Source organism: Zootoca vivipara, chromosome 12 (assembly GCF_963506605.1).
Source record: "Zootoca vivipara chromosome 12, rZooViv1.1, whole genome shotgun sequence".
In the NCBI taxonomy this organism is placed as follows: domain Eukaryota; kingdom Metazoa; phylum Chordata; class Lepidosauria; order Squamata; family Lacertidae; genus Zootoca; species Zootoca vivipara.
Window position 1 is genome coordinate 50,496,176 of NC_083287.1, and position 17,854 is coordinate 50,514,029.

Here is a 17,854-nt window from a genome sequence, read left to right on the forward strand (position 1 = left end):
GGATGCATTGTCTCAGCCGGAACCTCAAAATCCGGTGCTAAACTCGGGAGTGTCATGGCATGAGCTCAGTGGAGGGAGAAGCCAGCCAACCAGCCGAGTCTCAGGGGGGGTACTTGCCTGGAGGCAGAGTCCGTACGCAAGGTTCAGTCCTGTCCTAAGCCGAGGGTCCAAGGTCACAAGAAACAGCAAGGTCTAGTCAGGAACGACAAATGTTGTTTCCTGCAACTGATTGAGGCTGGAAACCCTGCTTAAGAAAGCTGGGGCCAGCTGGTTCTCCTCAGGAGCAAGAAGGCTGATCACCAGCAGGTGGATCACCATGACAGGGACAAGGACAAAGAGTACGGCTGCGCACACAGCATAGATTTAAAGCACATACTCGTAAGAATCTTGGGAACTATAGTTTACCTTCAGAGCTACTAATTCCTAGCACCCTTAAGAAACTACAGTTCCCATGATTCTTGGGCGAAAGCATGCACTTTAAGTGTGCCGTGTGAATGTAACCAAGAAGGGGTTCAAGGGGTGGCGATATTAGTCCAGATTCACCCAGTGTTTTATTGGCCAGAGGAAAACCTGCTCAGAATTACTGCGTTTCCCCCATCTATAAATCAAATACTGTGATGCAGCAATGTCAACACATTTACTAGTGGTGTTACTCCGAATTAGCTGACCTGTGTTAGAACAGAATAGTGCAGGCATCCCCAACCTGCGGCCCTCCAGATGTTTTGGCCTACAACTCCCATGATCCCTAGCTAACAGGACCAGTGGTTAGGGATGATGGAAACTGTAGTCCAAAACATCTGGAGGGCTGAAGTCTGGGGATGCCTGGAATAGTGGATCTAGAGTTGAAAACAAACCGTTTAGGATTTGATATATGATTCAAACCAATCCTTGCACTTATTTCATAAAATTTATGCGGATCGATGGCAACCAACCCCCCCCCCCCAGTGGTTTTAGAAGAGACCGAGAGGTGTAACGTTCAAGTGCAACGTACCTTATGACCTGAAAGCATGCTGGCTGATAGGGACCCAGTGGGTTGAACACCCAGCGCTGGGAAGTTGCCCTAGACATGGATCAGGTACACAGGGCCCGAGGCCTTATCTGCCAAAGCTGTGACAGCTGCTAAGAGGTAGGCGAAAACCTGCAAGACGGCCTCCCAATTTGGCAGCTGATTAACCATAGCAAGGTGCTTGCCTGTGCCCCCACTGAGCAGGCTCCTAATAGCCTGGTTGGCTAGTAAATCCTATGTCAGTCTGCCAAGAGGGAGGAAGATTGTTTTCTGCTGCTCCAGAGAAGCAGACACGGAGCAATGGATTCAAACTACAAGAAAGACGATTCCACCTAAACATTAGGAAGGACTTCCTGACAGTAAGAGCTGTTCGACAGTGGAATTTGCTGCCAAGGAATGTGGTGGAGTCTCTTTCTTTGGAGGTCTTTAAGCAAAGGCTTGACAGGCATATGTCAGGAATGCTTTGATTGTGTCTCCTGCTTGGCAGGAGGTTGGACTGGGTGGGCCTTGTGGTCTCTTCCAACTCTGATTCTATGAATACACCAGGGTTGGCAAGGCACGACCCCCATACCTATGCCCCAATTGGCTTACAGGCAAGACCCACCCAGAGAGTGGATACAGCAGATCCGAGGAGGGGTCAGACGGCCTCTCCCCCCAGCCATTTGGAAGATGGTGATTTTCCCGTGCAGCAAACCCCACCCACCCAGAGCCCCGAGTGAGTTGTCCAATTCAGCCTGACTTTTGACCTCCTCGCTAGCTACTCCAGGCACCCCCAAACTTCGGCCCTCCAGATGTTTTGGACTACAATTCCCATCATCCCTGACCACTGGTCCTGTTAGCTAGGGATCATGGGAGTTGTAGGCCAAAACATCTGGAGGGCCACAGTTTGGGGATGCCTGAGCTACTCTGTGTCCTAGTGTAATAGGAATTCTAAGGTCTTATGTTGCTGTTTAGTCGTGTCCGACTCTTTGTGACCCCATGGACCATAGCACGCCAGGCACTCCTGTCTTCCACTGCCTCCCGCAGTTTGATCAAACTTATGTTGGTAGCTTCGAGAACACTGTCCAACCATCTCATCCTCTGTTGTCCCCTTCTCCTTGTGCCCTCAATCTTTCCCAACATCAGGGTCTTTTCCAGGGAGTCTTCTCTTCTCATGAGGTGGCCAAAGAATTGGAGCCTCAGCTTCAAGATCTGTCCTTCCAGTGAGCACTCAGGGCTGCTTTCCTTCAGAATGGACAGGTTTGATCTTCTTGAAGTCCATGGGACTCTCAAGAGTCTCCTCCAGCACCATAATTCAAAAGGATCAATTCTTCGGCGATCAGCCTTCTTTATGGTCCAGCTCTCACTTCCATACATCACTACTGGGAAAACCATAGCTTTAACTATACAGACCTTTGTCGGCAAGGTGATGTCTCTGCTTTTTAAGATGCTGTCTAGGTTTGTCATTGCTTTTCTCCCAAGAAGCAGGCGTCTTTTAATTTCGTGACTGCTGTCACCATCTGCAGTGATCATGGAGCCCCGAAGCCCCCAAAACAGGGCTTTCCTTCCTAAAAAAAAAAAGCTCAACTTTGACCCCAACCCTCCAAAACATGGCTGGCTTTCCTTCCTAAAAGCTCAACCACCTCAACCTGAATCCCCCAAAAGGTTGTAGGTCACTGTGAGTTTTTTACTTTGAGTAGATCGCAATCACTTGGAAGTTGCCCCCCCCCCCGGAGATAAGGCATTATCAGGTATCCTGGCAGACCACCTCTTTCTGTGATGTATGTATGATTTTTTTTGGGGGGGGGGCGGTCGGGAGCGGGGGACCCCATTGCAACAGTTTAATAAAGATCAGGCTTACTAGCTGCTTTGCTTCTCAATATTCTCTGGTTGGCCTGTGTTGTTTTCTCCTACCGATAGAAAACCTACGTAAGGACTCTATACGGGCTCTTGGGTACCCCATAAGGGATAAAGGAGCAGTTTTTTTCTTATAACACCTAGGAACAAAGCACCCTTCACCCCCATTCTACCCACACACAACCCAGAAGTTGGCAGCCCCGAACGGCAAGTTGTGAAAGCAACCACCGCTGGGCCTTTTGCCGGGCACAGATTAGATTTCCACTAACCTGCTTCTCCCATCCCCCACCCCATGTCGAGAAGAAGCACACACACCAAATGTTCCAAACCAAAAAAAGAGTTTGTTTATTTGAAAGTGTAATGAAATTTTCTTCATATTGCTTGTATGAAATGAGAGACAGCAGCTTGTAGGCAAAGGATGCTTTTTTGTTTTTTTCATTTTACTTACAAATGAAAATTTGGGGGATGGGGGTTAAAAATAAAAGTATTTTAAACTGGTACCCTTTGGCACCGTTAAGCACACACACACTATAAAGCTGTTGAAACCAAAGAGTTTCAATCAATACATTAGATCATTACAGATTGTGTCAATAAATACCCAATTTTGTTTTTCAGATTTCTCTCTCTCTCTCTCTTTTTAAAAAAGAAAATGGTTTGAACAGGCAACATTTTATACAAGATACAGAAGGGGGGAAATATATATATCTATTTACAAATCAGTGCACCCTGGGGTGAGAAGAAGCAGGAAGTTGGCACCAACAAAACAAAACAAAGAAATGAATAAATTAGAGGGGGGGGGATCATGAAGGCAGGAGGGTCTTCCAACACCCTCAGTCTCCCAACATTCATTTTAAAATGACGTATGCAAAGAAACGCAGGAATGTTCTAAAAATTGTTGCTTTAGTGCCAAAGAATGAAAACAAAAATAGAAAAAGCAGTACCAAAAAAACACCCCCATGTGCCAAAGCATTTTTTAAATAAAAAAAGTAGGCTGAAGTTTTCATTTTAAAAGACTCCCACAAATTAAATAAAAAATGGCGTATATATACACGTATGTATAGTTAAGCAGATGTCTAAAGTTTTCTCACAGTGGGATAACCCCTTTGCACTAGATGCCAGACATTTTCTCTTTTGCCACTCAGGTTTGTTAAAGGGGGGGAAACCCCTCTTTGCATAGACCAGATGGGGCAAAGTCCTTCCAACCCATGTGGAAGGAATTCCGGGTGCTTTGTACATCTCTGGGAGGTCAAAGTGCAGGTCTTCCAATCTCAGGAGAGGCAAGAATTCCATCTATTTCCATTAACGAAGCTTAGACCGCATTAAAAACAAACACACCCCGAAGCACAACCACTAGGCCCAACCATCAGGTTAACCAACAAAAGCCGAAATGTCAATTTTTCATGACCTAAGGGAATTCTAGTGAAGATGGCAGCAATCGGGTCAATTTATTACTATTTATGTGAAAGTGGGAGACGGGGGGTGGGGTGGGACATGATTATTTGTTTCGGCTAATAGAAGCAGCCTCTCAAATCCGAAGCGGTAGTTTAAGGGGAACTGGAGGAAATTAATTTGGGGGAGTATGTTAAGGACACACCTTTACCTGGGCCAGGATAGCACCATGACAGTGTGTATTGCTCAACAGATGTTGGCATGTTGCAACTCTTTAATTTACCCAGTTCTCTGAGGCTGCAATTGCAGTGTCCTGACCATCGGGATGATCAAAGGCAGAACTTAAAACCTTCATATATTTGGGTATGAATCTGCTACTCCCTGTGGATGGAGCCCAGAGGCTCAATGTATGCAAGGCTTCCACCAGCTACAACCAAGACTCTCTGGTTTGGCTGGTGCCCTGTTAAGAGGATCATATAACTTTCTCTCTTTCAAAAAAAAAAAAGCTACGAGTTTTATAGGAGGATCCCTGAACAAACTAGACCGACACACATTGGCTCTGCTGGCATAGGAACTCGCACCTGCGTAAAAGACGGATAATCTGTCAGATTTAATATATGTGCCAAGCGACTCATTTACCAATGGGCAAGTATGCATGTGTCGGCCTTCTTGTGCGATGAGCAGTTTAGAAGTTCACATGCCCCACATAATCCAGCCACAGCTTGCGCCTGGCGCACCATGGGGCAGCTGGAGGTAACCTTCCCCTCGTCTGAGTGCCACATCAAGGTCACCAGCAAAGTGAGAGGCCAGGCCACAAACTAGGTAGGGGCGGCTTACAAGAAGCATCAGCCAAAGGCAGCAGAGGAGAATAATTAGTTATGTCCCTGAAGCTGCCTCTCACTCACTCCCATTTCCACTAGATTCCCTTTTCAAATTGGTTGAGCTCCCTGCTAGGGTTTAAGGGGTGGTGTTTTGCCTCTCTCCCTCTCTTGTGGCATTTTAACAAGATGGCAAAAGCAGCAAAGATTGCGATCCTCTTAAATTACTTGCATCTGTTTGTTTATAAAAGGTGTGTGGATATTCTGTGTGCTTAAGAAAAATCTATTCTCTGCTTCCAAATGATGAGGTGCACTTAAAACTTACGGTGCCTTTCAAAAATTTGCAGAGACTGCTGTCCAGGACTAGGTCCTTACACATGTATATACAGTGGTGCCTCGCTTAACGAATGCCCTGCTTAACGAAATTTCCGCTTAACGAAAGGATTTTTCGAGCGGAGGTTGCCTCGCTAGACTAATTCGTTTTACGAAAAATTCGTTTCCCATAGGAATGCATTGAAATTCAATTAATGCGTTCCTATGGGCAAAAAAAATTTCAAAAAAAATTCAATGCATTCCTATGGGATTCGCTAGGCGAATTTTTCGTTATAAGAAAAGACCTGTGGAACGAATTAATTTCGTCTAGCGAGGCACCACTGTATATAAAAAACACACTGCAGCTCCATCCTTGACCTGTTCTGGTAAGAGGGATTCTAATTCACTAGAGAATAATCTTTGAAAAGAAGAGGTGCACAATTTATCTGGATGATTCTGCCATCTCCTGCTAATAGCACCATGGGCAGTCTGCACTGAAACCGCAGTGCCTGGCTAAAGATTGTGGGTTAACACCCCCAAAGATATCCCAAAGCACCTGGAGGCTTGCAAGCACAGTCTTTTGCTCCCCCCGCCCCCCATTTATTTTTATTTTTCTCTTTCCATTCCTCTAAAAAATTGCAACCTTGGCAGCTCCAGACTTGGTTCCTCTATATATTCAGGCAGCATAGTAATAGATCAGATTGGTTCTAAAAAAAAAAAAAATCTCATGGCCAAATCCTTAAGGACATTAAATAAATTACAAAATAATTTACCACACCATTTCAACCTTTCCTCTCTCTTCTTTAAATAGTTCATACGGTACTATTCTCTCTCTCTCTCTTCATAGTTCCCAGCCTCCTTATAATTGCCCCTGGCAGAATTATGGACACCGCACACAAAAGAATGGAACTGTGGTTTCATTTTTCAAAACGGTTATAGCGACATACAACCTTGTGATACAACGCTGGAGAGTCCTGCAGAACATAGCGCTGCAGTGACGCATAGAGTGTCTTTCATGCTCAGAAATTCAAAGGTTCTCCGACACCGCAGGTGTGTGAGCCAAAAGGAGGCCCTTTCACTTGCACCATTTGTGGCAACAACACTCCCCACTTCCCCATTCATATCTGCACTGCAAAGCTACTGCACAGATTTAAAAACCAACCACCTAATAGTAACCTCTGTGGCCCACTAAGACAGATATGGAGCCCCATAACTCTTGAAGCTTCCCTGGCTCCCATCACGCCCAAGCCAGCAGTGATGGGAGTCCTACTCTGGCAATATCCAGAAGGTCCACAGGCTCTCCCTTCCCTGATCCAAGAAGAGGGGCTAGGGAATCTCTCAAGGGAGTCTTCTCAACTCTCACCTAAGATGACAAAAGTTCTCAGAAGTTCCATTTAGAAGCCCAGAATGGTTTGTAGTGTGGATATGGGGGCTTATGTGAAAGACAGGGGATGTGTGTGTGTGTGTGTGTGTTTTACCACCTTGAAAGTATAACACCTCCTCAGTGTTTTAACCAAGAGGGGGAAATGGGGCATCCGAACAATGAGGCAGGCTTGGGTTATTTGCAGGTCCTTGATAAACCACAGTCCTACCCAGGCATGAACACAAAAATAAATAAATACAGATATATTATGCAAAAAAAAATTGATTGTACACATAATACATCTGAGGTATGACTAATTTAAATAAGATTCGACGCTCAGTTCAAGCTTTGGAGGCTACTTGAAAACTCTGGAGGTTTGCAATAAATAGAGGGCATGGGGGCGGAATTACGAATATAATAGTGTGTGTGTGTGTCATTTATTCTGCTTCCTTGTAAACCTCTTCCCATTTAAGCAAGAGCAAACTCTTCAGCATATCATTCCCCCCACCCCCACAATAAATATAATTATATATACTTCCCAAAGTAGCTTGAGAAAATTGTCTGCAAACATTTGAAAACGTTCACAGAAGGTGCTTTGTGGACGAGCAACATATTTCTCATGAGGTCTTTCCCTGCCCCTCCCTTACGTGCCTCCCACCCCAAAATACAAAATGCAGGTAAATTGTGTTTAGCAAAAATCGTCTTCCACCCCCACCTCCCCAACCCCAACGCTGAGAGTTTTTGCACAAACAGCAAGAAAACTGATTGCCGCTGCAGAGTTTGTTTTGTCTTCCTCCAAAGTATTTGAAAAAAGGTATCTGAACAAAATATCACGTAGCATTTCCTTCTCTTCCGGTAAGGGGTGTTTATGCACAAGGGGTTGGCAGTTTCTCGCGGGGTTTCCCCCCCCCCCGTCCTCCTCGGGTTTTCCAAAAACAAAAGCATTTAAACCTTCACTGTTTCCATGAGAGATGATTTGATGGCATCTTCTAGGAGTTGATTGTCTGTAAAAGGCGCAGGGGTTTCTGGGACAGATTCGGACAGGCCAATGAGGGACTCCAGAAAGCACGGGCTCTGGTCCCCAGGCTGGGGCAAGCTCGGGAAATTCGGCAACTGGAGCTGCAGCGCCGAAAAGTTGTCCAGGTTCTCGTACTCCTTCAAAGAATTGTAAAGCGGTCCAAGGTTGTAGTCTGAGAAGGACTGGAAAAAATCCAGAGAGTCCGAGGAGAGGCTCAGATCCATGTAGCTCCTGGAGCCTTGCTCCATTGAGCAGGGGGTGGCGGAGGAAGAAGAAGAAGAGGAGGGGGCAGAGGAAGGAAAGCCCGCAGCCTGGGCTGCCCTGGGAGAAGTTTCCTCGAGAAAACAGCTCACCCCCTGGTTGGCGTTCTCGTCCAAACACCCCGTGATGTTCGACGACTGGCTCAAAGGGTGGCCAGAGACAAACTTTCCGGCGGCGCACTGGTTCTCCACGTCCACGCTGAAGAAGCCGGTCGGGTGGAAGGAGCTCAGGTTGTCCTGGCAGTTGCTGGCGGCGCTGCTGTCGTCCTCCGTGTCGGAGTCGTTGAAGTGGAGAATGCGGGCCAGGCCGTCGTCGTCCACGTCCGACTGCGACTTCTCGGAGGGGGCCGCCTCCTCCAGGTCCTCGCTCTGGTTGGACGACACCGAGGACTCGGTCGTGTCGCTGCTGCAGCTGTTCTCGCCAATGGCCTCCAGCTCCGTGCTGAACTGGAAGGCGGGCGCCAGGGCCACCGTCCTCTCCTCAAACGCCGCCTTGCCCACGGGGCGCCCAAAGGGGTGCAGCCGGTCCCGGAAGAGGGGCTCGGGCTCCGGGCTCCTCTCAGGGCTCGGCTGGTTCTTCTCCAGCTCCAGCTTCATGATGGTGTGGATGAAGTGTGTCTGCACCCGGGCTTGGTTGAACTCGATCCGGCCCTCAGTGTTGCCACAGCCGTCCTTCGTGCAGCCGCAGGGAAACGATGTGTGATCCATCTGGGGAGTGGGAGGGACTAGGTGTTAGTCACATGGCCTCTACTTTTAAGCCTGACTTTTTATTTAAACACACACACCCCCTATGAGGACCTGCTCATAATTGGTTCAAACTGCTTGCTTTTAGCCTGTCAAGCCTGACACATGCGTTTTTCTTTGCTTTATTCAACAACAAAAATTAAGGAAAGGGCTTTTAATAGTGCTATGCTGCTATTCTTCTGGCGGTTCCCTCCCTGCGAGAAGTGAGGTTACAGGGAACCAGGCAAAGGGCCTTCTCGGTAGTGGCGCCCTCCCTGTGAAATGCTCTCCCTTTAGATAGGAAGGAAATAAAGAACTATGTAACTTTTAGAGGACATCTGAAGGCAGCCTGTATCAGATAGTGTTTAATGTTTGATGTTTTATTATGTTTTCATATGTACTGGAAGTCGCCCAGAGTGGCTGGGGAAACCCAGCCAGATAGGCAAGGTATAAATAAAACAACAGCAGCAGCAGCAGCAGCAGCAGCAGCAGCAATTCTACACTTCCCTTCAGCAAAAGATCACAAATTGGACAAATTGGCCTGACAAGAGTATAAGGTAGCTTCTTTAGCTCCTATGCTCAGCTCGCAGAGGAACAAAGTGGAGCTGCAAACTTCTCTGGGTCCACACTCGCCAGGAGGTCCGGAGGGTGGTAACACAAGACGGAGCCTTTTCTGTGGTGGCTCCCCATTTGTGGAATGCTCTCCCCAGAGAGGCTCGCCTGATGCCATCAGTCTTTAGGTGCCAGACAAAAACATTCCTCACTGCCCATGCTTTTTGGCCATTAAATAATCTATGGCCTGTTAAAGCTGAAATGGTGTTATTTTATTATTATGCTTTCATTTTTACGCTTGGTAAGATGTGTTCTTAATGTTGTACACCGCCCCTGGGGTCTTCTGATAAAGGGTGGTTTATTAATTAAATAAATTGATAGATAACAACAGTGTAAAAAGGCTGGCCAATATCTGTTTGGTGGAAGAACTGCCATTTCCCGTCTACTCTCTGGGCAAAAGCAGCCGCTCACCCCAGCATCCTTCAATGCTTTTTGCTCATCTTGAAGCTTCTGACCCCGACCCTGTATACCTGAAGCAGCATCTCCACCCCCATCGTTCAGCCCAGAGGTCCAGCTCCGGGGGCCTTCTGGCGGTTCCCTCCCTGCGAGAAGTGAGGTTACAGGGAACCAGGCAGAGGGCCTTCTCAGTGGTGGTGCCCTGTGGAACGCCCTCCCATCAGATGTCAAGGAAATAAACAACCACCTGACTTTTAGAAGACATCAGAAGGCAGCCCTGTCTAGCGAAGTTTTTAATGTTTGATCGTGTTTTTAATATTCTGTTGGGAGCCGTCCAGAGTGGCTGGGGAAACCCAGCCAGATGGGTGGGGTATAAATAATAAATTATTATAATTTTTTATTATTATTATCGTTCCTTCTCAGGCCCAACATACCAGAAGCAGCGGAAGACCAGCTTCTCCCAGGGCAATCTCCACTTTACCCACACTGGGTCCCATAAGCCCTCTTCCCTGCAAGTAACCCGGCCAAGAAGGCCCCTCCTTACACACACACCTGACACTTAATGCCAGCCAGGCTGCAGCTACACGTCTCGGGATCGCAGAACTCCTGGCAGTCGCAGCCGCAGTCTTCCCGGGAGAGGCGGATGCTGTGGAGCTCCCGCTTCTCCTCTTTGTCGACCTTCTTGACGCCCATGGCCTTGAGCAGGGCCCGCCTCTTCTTGGCCGGGTACGGCTGGAGGAAGAAGCCGTCTTCCAGCTCGGTGGCGCTGGCGTCGATGTCGTCGTCAGAGATGTCTTCTGTGGTGAGCTGGTTGGCTTCCTCCGACTCCTTCGTACCGTTCATGGTGAGCTGTTTGGAGAAACGCCAAGAGGAAACTTGTGTCAGAAGCGGAAGCGCCTTTAAGTACCCGTGACGGCCACCGTCTTGAAATCAGAAACCCCTTCTGACTAGGCGAGGCAACAATGATCACACTTCAAAATGACCTTAACAGATTAGACAACTGGGCCAAAGCAAACAAGATGAATTTTAACAAGGAGAAATGTAAGGTACTACACTTGGGCAAAATAAAAAATAAAAAATGAAAGGCACAAATACAGGATGAGTGACAACTGGCTTGAGAGCAGTACATGTGAAAAGGATCTAGGAGTCTTGGTAGACCACAGACTTGACATGAGTCAGCAGTGTGATGCAGCAGCTAAAAAAGCCAATGCAATTCTGGGCTGCATCAATAGGAGTATAGCGTCTAGATCTAGGGAAGTAATAGTACCACTGTATTCTGCTCTGGTCAGACCTCACCTGGAGTACTGTGTCCAGTTCTGGGCACCACAGTTCAAGAAGGATACTGACAAGCTGGAACATGTCCAGAAGAGGGCAACCAAAATGTTCAAAGGCCTGGAAACGATGCCTTATGAGGAACGGCTTAGGGAGCTGGGTATGTTTAGCCTGGAGAAGAGAAGGTTAAGGGGTGATATGATAGTCATGTTCAAATATATGAAAGGATGTCATATGGAGGAGGGAGAAAGGTTGTTTTCTGCTGCTCCAGAGAAGCGGACACAGAGCAATGGATTCAAACTACAAGAAAGAAGATTCCACCTAAACATTAGGAAGAACTTCCTGACAGCAAGAGCTGTTCGGCAGTGGAATTTGCTACCAAGGAGTGTGGTGGAGTCTCCTTCTTTGGAGGTCTTTAAGCAGAGGCTTGACAGGCATATGTCAAGAATGCTTTGCTGGTGTTTCCTGCTTGGCAGGGGGTTGGACTGGATGGCCCTTGTGGTTTCTTCCAACTATGATTCTATGATCGGCAAACATTGCATAGATCAGGTCGTCTGTATAGACCAGTATAGTCTATGCCAGCCTTCCTCAGCCAGGCGCCCCTCGGAGGGATTTGGACTACAACTCCCATCAGCCCTGGCCGGCACAGGTTGTAGTTCATTGCACCTGGCAGATGCCCGGTTGAAGAAGGTTTGGCCAGCAGAGAAGGGCCTTTACATCTCCAACCACTGTCAAGGTGGTGTCGGAAGCTGAAGAGGCAACAGGGTTTAGTGAGCAGGAAGAGTCTAGGGCCAAAGAACAGTCCAGAATCAGAGGCTGGAAGGAGAAGGGCCAGGAAACAGAGGTGATGCTGGCTATTGAAGACTCCCATAACCAGAAGAGGTATGAAAAGAGCGGAGCAAAGAGAGGCAAGATGACGGAGTCTTTCCCAGAGATGGAAAGAAGATCAAGTCCCCACCAGAGAAAAATGGCAGATCAAGCTGATGGCTTATGCCGAAACGGCTAAAATGACATGAAGAATCAGAAATCGGGGAGACCAAAATTTTAATAAGGATTTTTTTGGGGGGGATTATAAATTATCTTAAAGTCCATTCTAAACAGTTAAAATCATTAGTAGGATTGCAATATCTCTTGCAGTTTAATTTTGGATACAATGGAGAGAGAAAAGATTTGGATTATCATAAACGATGCAGGAGGAAATGATTAAAGAATAGGACCCATAAAGGGGAGGAGGGAAGTCCAGGAGATTCCTTGGAATCTTGGTTTTTATGTTGGATATGTGGCTGTAAAATTTTAATCTGAAAAACCAAATAAATAAGTGCCTCATTGGCGCAAGACTTGCCGGGATCACTAGGCCTGCACTGTTTGGGTTTCTTTGAATAAAAAGTTAACTTCACGGACACTGGGTTTTTTTTTTTATACTGCTGACCTGACTCTGGCTCATGACACCTGCTGTCCTTTACAGCTAGAGGCGCCTCTGTGTGTTAGACCCAGAGCAGGCTTCTGCATGCCCACCCCCCCCCGGTGTCCCACCACTTACTTTCCACTTCAGGGCTTCCAGCTTCTCCTCTTTCAACCGCTCCTTGAGCTTCTCCCGCCGGACGGCCTCTTGCTCCTTGGAAAACTCGGCCAGCGTGAACTCCCGGGAGAAGCCGTGCTTGCTCACCATGCCCAAGGTGCAGCCCCCGCGGCTGGGCACGCTGGTGAAGCCCTGGCAGCGCTGGAAGTAGAAGACGGTAACCCGGTCAAACTCCACATTGTTGCGCTTCAACCGTTTGCTTTTCTTCAGGATGGAGGTTGCTGGGAGAGAGAAAGAAGCAGCGAAGTGAGCGCTTGCTGCCACGGGTCATTTAAAGTGCATAATCAATGGCCGAGAACAGGGCATCAAGAGAGAATCAATCTTTACCGTTTCCATCTTTACTCTCCCATCTGCACCACTGAGGGCTAGAAACCTGCCTTTTCAGTTTACAACACTGAAGTGCCTTTTAACAAAAGGTCACTACCGTAGGACCGCAATACCTTAAGGACTGCCTCTTTCCATATAAACCTACTTGGACCCTGAGATCATCTTCTGAGGCCCTCCTTTGTGTGCCTCCTCCACGAGAGGTCCAAAGGTTTGAAGGGGCCTTTTCTGCAGTGGCTCCCCATTTGTGGAATGCTTCCCCCAAGAAAGTTTGCTTGGCACCTTCATTATACACTTTTAGGTACCAGGCAAAAATGTTCCTTTTTAACTAGGCCTTTGGTTGATTTGATTGACATCCTATGCCCTTTTAAAATGTGTTTTTTTTGGGGGGTGGTGGTGTTATTGGGTTGTTTTTATTTTGACTATGTATTTTGTAGTTTTATATTTTGACTTTATTCTGTGAACCGCACTGAGACCTCCAAGCATAGGGCAGTATATAAATTCAATAAATAATAATAATAATAATAATAATAATAATAATAATAATAATAATATAAAGAAATAATACAAGACTCCAAAAACAGACAGGTTGGGGGTGGGAGCAGGAACCATTTCCCCACAAGCAGAAATCTAGCTGCTCAGGTACATTATGATATCACTGCACTCAGACACACCGGTACAAATGTTGAGAGGGTTGAAGGTAAGAGTTTCTGATGGCGATAACAGAAGTGGGGGTGGGGAATGTCTTCCTTGCAATGAGGATTCAAACCTAGGTTTGGCTGGGGCTAGTCCAAAACTCTAACCACTAAACCACACTGCCTCTTATTAAAAATGAAGTGCTGGGTTTTTTGCTTTCCATTTATTTGACTAAATTTCTCAAAGCGGCTTTTTTTTTAAAATAAAAAAAAAGTTAACCAACTGCCTTGAAAGACCCATGCATAAAATTAAAACAGAAAAGACAGCTCATTTAGAACAGGCATCCGTTATGTTATTCTTCCATCCTCTTGGACACCCTTACTCAGCCTTTATATAGTGCTTTTGAGGGTCCGAAGCCTTTCGTATGCATGCTCTCCCATCCTCCTGACAACCTTGCAAGGTAGATCAGCATTACCATCACTGGGTGGGCAAGTGCTGAGAGCAGACAGCCCCCCCTCGGGTCACCCAGCTCAGTCTGCAAGTCAGACAAAGGAGGGGACATCTCTGCAAACCGTCTGGACTGCAATGCTCTACCCACCTCTAGGGGCAGCAGCCCCCACTGCAACTAAGGAAGGGCGGGCAGAGCTATCAATCACGGTTTCAGTTTCCTGTTTTCCTATCTTAAGCTCAGTTCTCCAACACTTCCACTTCAGTTTTTCTTAAAACGGACAAGTTCTCATGAAAACCCATCAGTATTTTATCCTCCTAACTTGCACACACATTTTTGCAAAGCCATTTCCCCATGTGCAGTGAGTGCCTTTGTGTAATAAATTTATGCACGTGTGCATTTTGCTTAGCCCGAGAACTGCACTGCCAAGGTGCAAACTCCGGCAGGTTCAGCTTTTAAATGCAAGCTGGACCAATTTTTTCTGTACTATACGCTGCTGCACATTTGCGCTGGCTGGCTGGCTCTCGTTTCGGCCAGGAGGCTTGCGCTGTCGCACACACACACACACACACACACACACACACACCCAGATGCTGTCCTGCCAGCCAGCAGATTCCGCAAGACGCAGCCGCGTTCCTGGGCTCGTGACAGTTTTCTCAAGGAAACGTGTTTCCCCCCCCCCCCCCGACAGCAAACGGGGACATGAAATATTCACTGCACGTTTCTCCGGCCGTCTAAGCGCACCATCTGCGCACTGTCAAGCCAAGGGAGTCAGGGAGGGCTTTTTTGCAGACCAGATTTCTCCCCCCCCTCCCTCCCGCCCACTTTACTGAAAAAGGAGAAACAGACACCCAAAGAGTTTCGCTGGTGAAGCTTCTTGGAGGGGCAGGGAGAGAGAGAGAGAGAAAGAGAACACAGGATCATCAAAACAGCTGCTTTGAGGACATTTCCTTTGCTGCCGCTGGGAGGAACTGTAAATCTACAAGCCTAATCTCCAGGGGCTAATTTAAAAGCAGCTGCAGAGCCATTTCTCTTCATAGGCAGGTGAGCCCAATGTAAACATGGCTAGCTCAAGTGCCTGGTTTATCTTAAAGCGTGTTTTATGTATTTTTTTTGGGGGGGGTGTTAATGTTTAACTTTACCGGTGCAATCAGGTACTTCCGCCTAATGCAAATTCAAAGGAAAAAGAGGCTTTAAAAAACCCACCACCAAGACACACAAACATGCAAGTGTGTCAGCAGCGAGGAATGAACCCCAGGAAATGCAGAAATGCAGCCTGTGAATCTCACAGGGGGTGGCAAGCGGTTGCAAAGCTCAACCGCGTCAGAGGTTTTTGCGGAAATAAAGAAAGCTCTGCCACCAGGCAACGGTGTGTCCTGGGTTCAAATCTTACCTCCCCCTTAAACTTGCACTCAGCAATCCACTGAGCCACACAAACACACCCCTCTTCTGGGTAAAAGCACCACAGGGCAAGTGCTTGAAAGCCAGTTTTGTATAGTGGTTAGCGTGTCGGGCTAGGAGCTGCGAGACCAAGGTTCGAATCCCCACTCGGCTGTGAAGTTCGCTGGGTGACCTCGGGCCGGTTGCTGCCTCTCAGCCTAACCTACCTCACAGGGGTTTTGTGGGGTTTTCAATAGTAAGCAGGGAGGATGATCGTGTATTCTGCCTTGAGCTCCCTGGAGGAAAGGCAGTATATATATTTAATAAGGTTAAAAACTAACAATGTGGGATCACCCTTTCAGCGAACTGCTAGAATATGCCTCAGTTCTCCCTCTCGCTGTTTTAAATGATTAATTAAAAAAAAAAGCCTGTAAAAAGTTAATACAAAGTTTGGGAACCGCAAGTTTTATATCGTCTTTGCCATGTCCCATCCTGCCCCCCCCCAAATGCCATGGCAGGATACGACCCGCACCCCACATTATCCTAGACTCAAAAACCATGTGGGAAGAGGCTGCCAACTCCACCATCCTACATCTGTACGACCTCATGCTGGCCGTTTTGGGATGGAGCTTTGCCTTCTCCGGGGCTGCGAATTCCAGGACAATCGCAAAGGAAGCCCTGCGTTGTCGCCACCAGCTGTGGCCTGGCACCTGCTGTGCCTCCACAAATAGCATGCAAATTCACCCTGCTGATGCCAAATTATGCAGATGGCCTGCAGATTCAACAACTTCACACTCCTGTCCCGGTTTTGAGCTAACCTCATTTCCGACACAGGCAACTTGAAGGAATCCCCTCAACTTACAAGGTGGGTTTGCAGCCGTCTCCAATCGCAGAGAAAGAGGCTTGCTCAGTTTTTTGTTTGGGGGGGCAGTTGCTATAAATAAAACACACGCAAAAATGGCTCTCCCTTCGCTATGAATAATGTCGCAGTGCTTAGCTTGGAGCAGTTTAGCTTAAGATGGCAATTTACTGAATTCAATTAAATGGAGGTACGCAGGGGTCAAACCGATCTAAGTGCATCCGTGAGACAAGTCTGTGCTGGCTTAGCCAGATCGATCTGGAATCCATTTACTTAAAAATTGGCACAACTCTTCCTTATATTAAATAATGAGGCTTCCCAGGCCTCTCGGGGAAGAGGAATGAAGCTCAACAGCTGCTCAGGAATCTGCAGGCAGAGGATTAAAAATGTAGTATCTAGAGTGACCAGTTTTCAGCTCGCCTCCTCCCTCCATCAAGGGTGCTTTGCTAGGGAGAGAAAGCACGCTTGTCATCATTTAAGGTACTATAACCTTGATCCTACTTGCCAAAAAAGTCAAGGTGTCCGCGATCTTCCTGAAGCTGAGGTTATGTGCAATGCCTGCACGATTTGAACTACAGCTAGTTTTGCAAGCCCCAAATGTATTTTTTAATGCAATTTAAACCAAGATGGTTTTTGAATGAATGAATGAATGAATGTATATAAGCGCTGCAAGCAAGATACTTTCACAAGTCCTGTGAAAAGTTACCAAAAACCCCCAAAATGTTCAAGAAAATGGCTTTGGTGCTCATTTCAGATGTGGACGATTTTTCTTTTGCTCTTGCTTCTAAGCACTTCTTGTCCAACAATGGGGAGCAAGAATGAAGGCCAGAAGAGGGCTCTCTATTGCAGGTGCCGGTGATAGCTGTTAAGAGACAGTGACCAATACAGGCACACTGAAGCTTCTGCACATCTAGTGCCCCATTAAGAGGCAAAACATATGAGCCAGCCCTTGAAGCGGTGCACCAGAGAGAGCGCTTTGATTTCTGCCAGCTTATCCAAAGGTCTCTCCCCCTGCCAGCCAGTTGGCATGTCTTCTCGGCTCTGCTCAGTAATGTCAAAATATATAAACACATATTACTGAGAGAGAGAGAAATAAAGTTAAATATTTGTTAATATCAGACTTCAGCATTTGCAGTCATCCCTCGAATTGTTTGCAATGCTTCCCCCCCCCTTCCAAACAAGCCAGGAGGAGAACACAGAAAGTCCATTGTTGCCGCACAAAAGCCAGAACACAAAAAGAAAGCCTCTTTGTTGCTACAAGACTTCCAAGGCATTTGGAGACGGCAGCCGGTTTGCAAGCGTCGCCTCAGTGGACCTCAGAAGCAAAACGGTCCCAGCAGTCTGGTACAAGATTTACCGATTAAAACTATTGCCTTTCATTGGGAGGGCAGCGGAGAGCATTTCTGCAGGATGTAGGTGCAGTCCGTGGAGAGGTTTAGTGAAAAATGCAAAACTGGAAGCCATTACGAGTGGCAGGAGGGGAGGAGGCAAGCCGTGAGCCTCAGCCGAGGACAGCCAGAAAATGTTAATTTAGCACACTGGATATTTTGCTGAATAAACTGGAATGCCCAGAACTGAATTCCACTTGTATTCAATGAGCTAGTTAATTCTTTCTTTATTTTT

At 47.1% G+C, this 17,854-nt stretch overlaps 1 protein-coding gene across 2 annotated transcripts in view; it reads right to left on the minus strand.

Moving 5' to 3' along the window:
• Window positions 1–3,163: 3,163 nt before the first annotated feature.
• Window positions 3,164–17,854, minus strand: part of CSRNP1 (cysteine and serine rich nuclear protein 1) — a 34,069-nt gene continuing 19,378 nt past the window's right edge. The window contains exons 3-5 of one of the 2 annotated variants that reach the window (XM_035129379.2): window positions 12,546–12,805; window positions 10,286–10,582; window positions 3,164–8,710 (exon numbers count right to left, since the gene is read on the minus strand). In XM_035129379.2, coding sequence (XP_034985270.2) covers window positions 7,670–8,710; window positions 10,286–10,582; window positions 12,546–12,805 — 1,598 coding nt within the window. In that variant the 3' untranslated portion in view covers window positions 3,164–7,669. The remainder of the gene's footprint in view (window positions 8,711–10,285; window positions 10,583–12,545; window positions 12,806–17,854) is intronic. The other variant, XM_035129380.2, reaches the window with a different exon arrangement.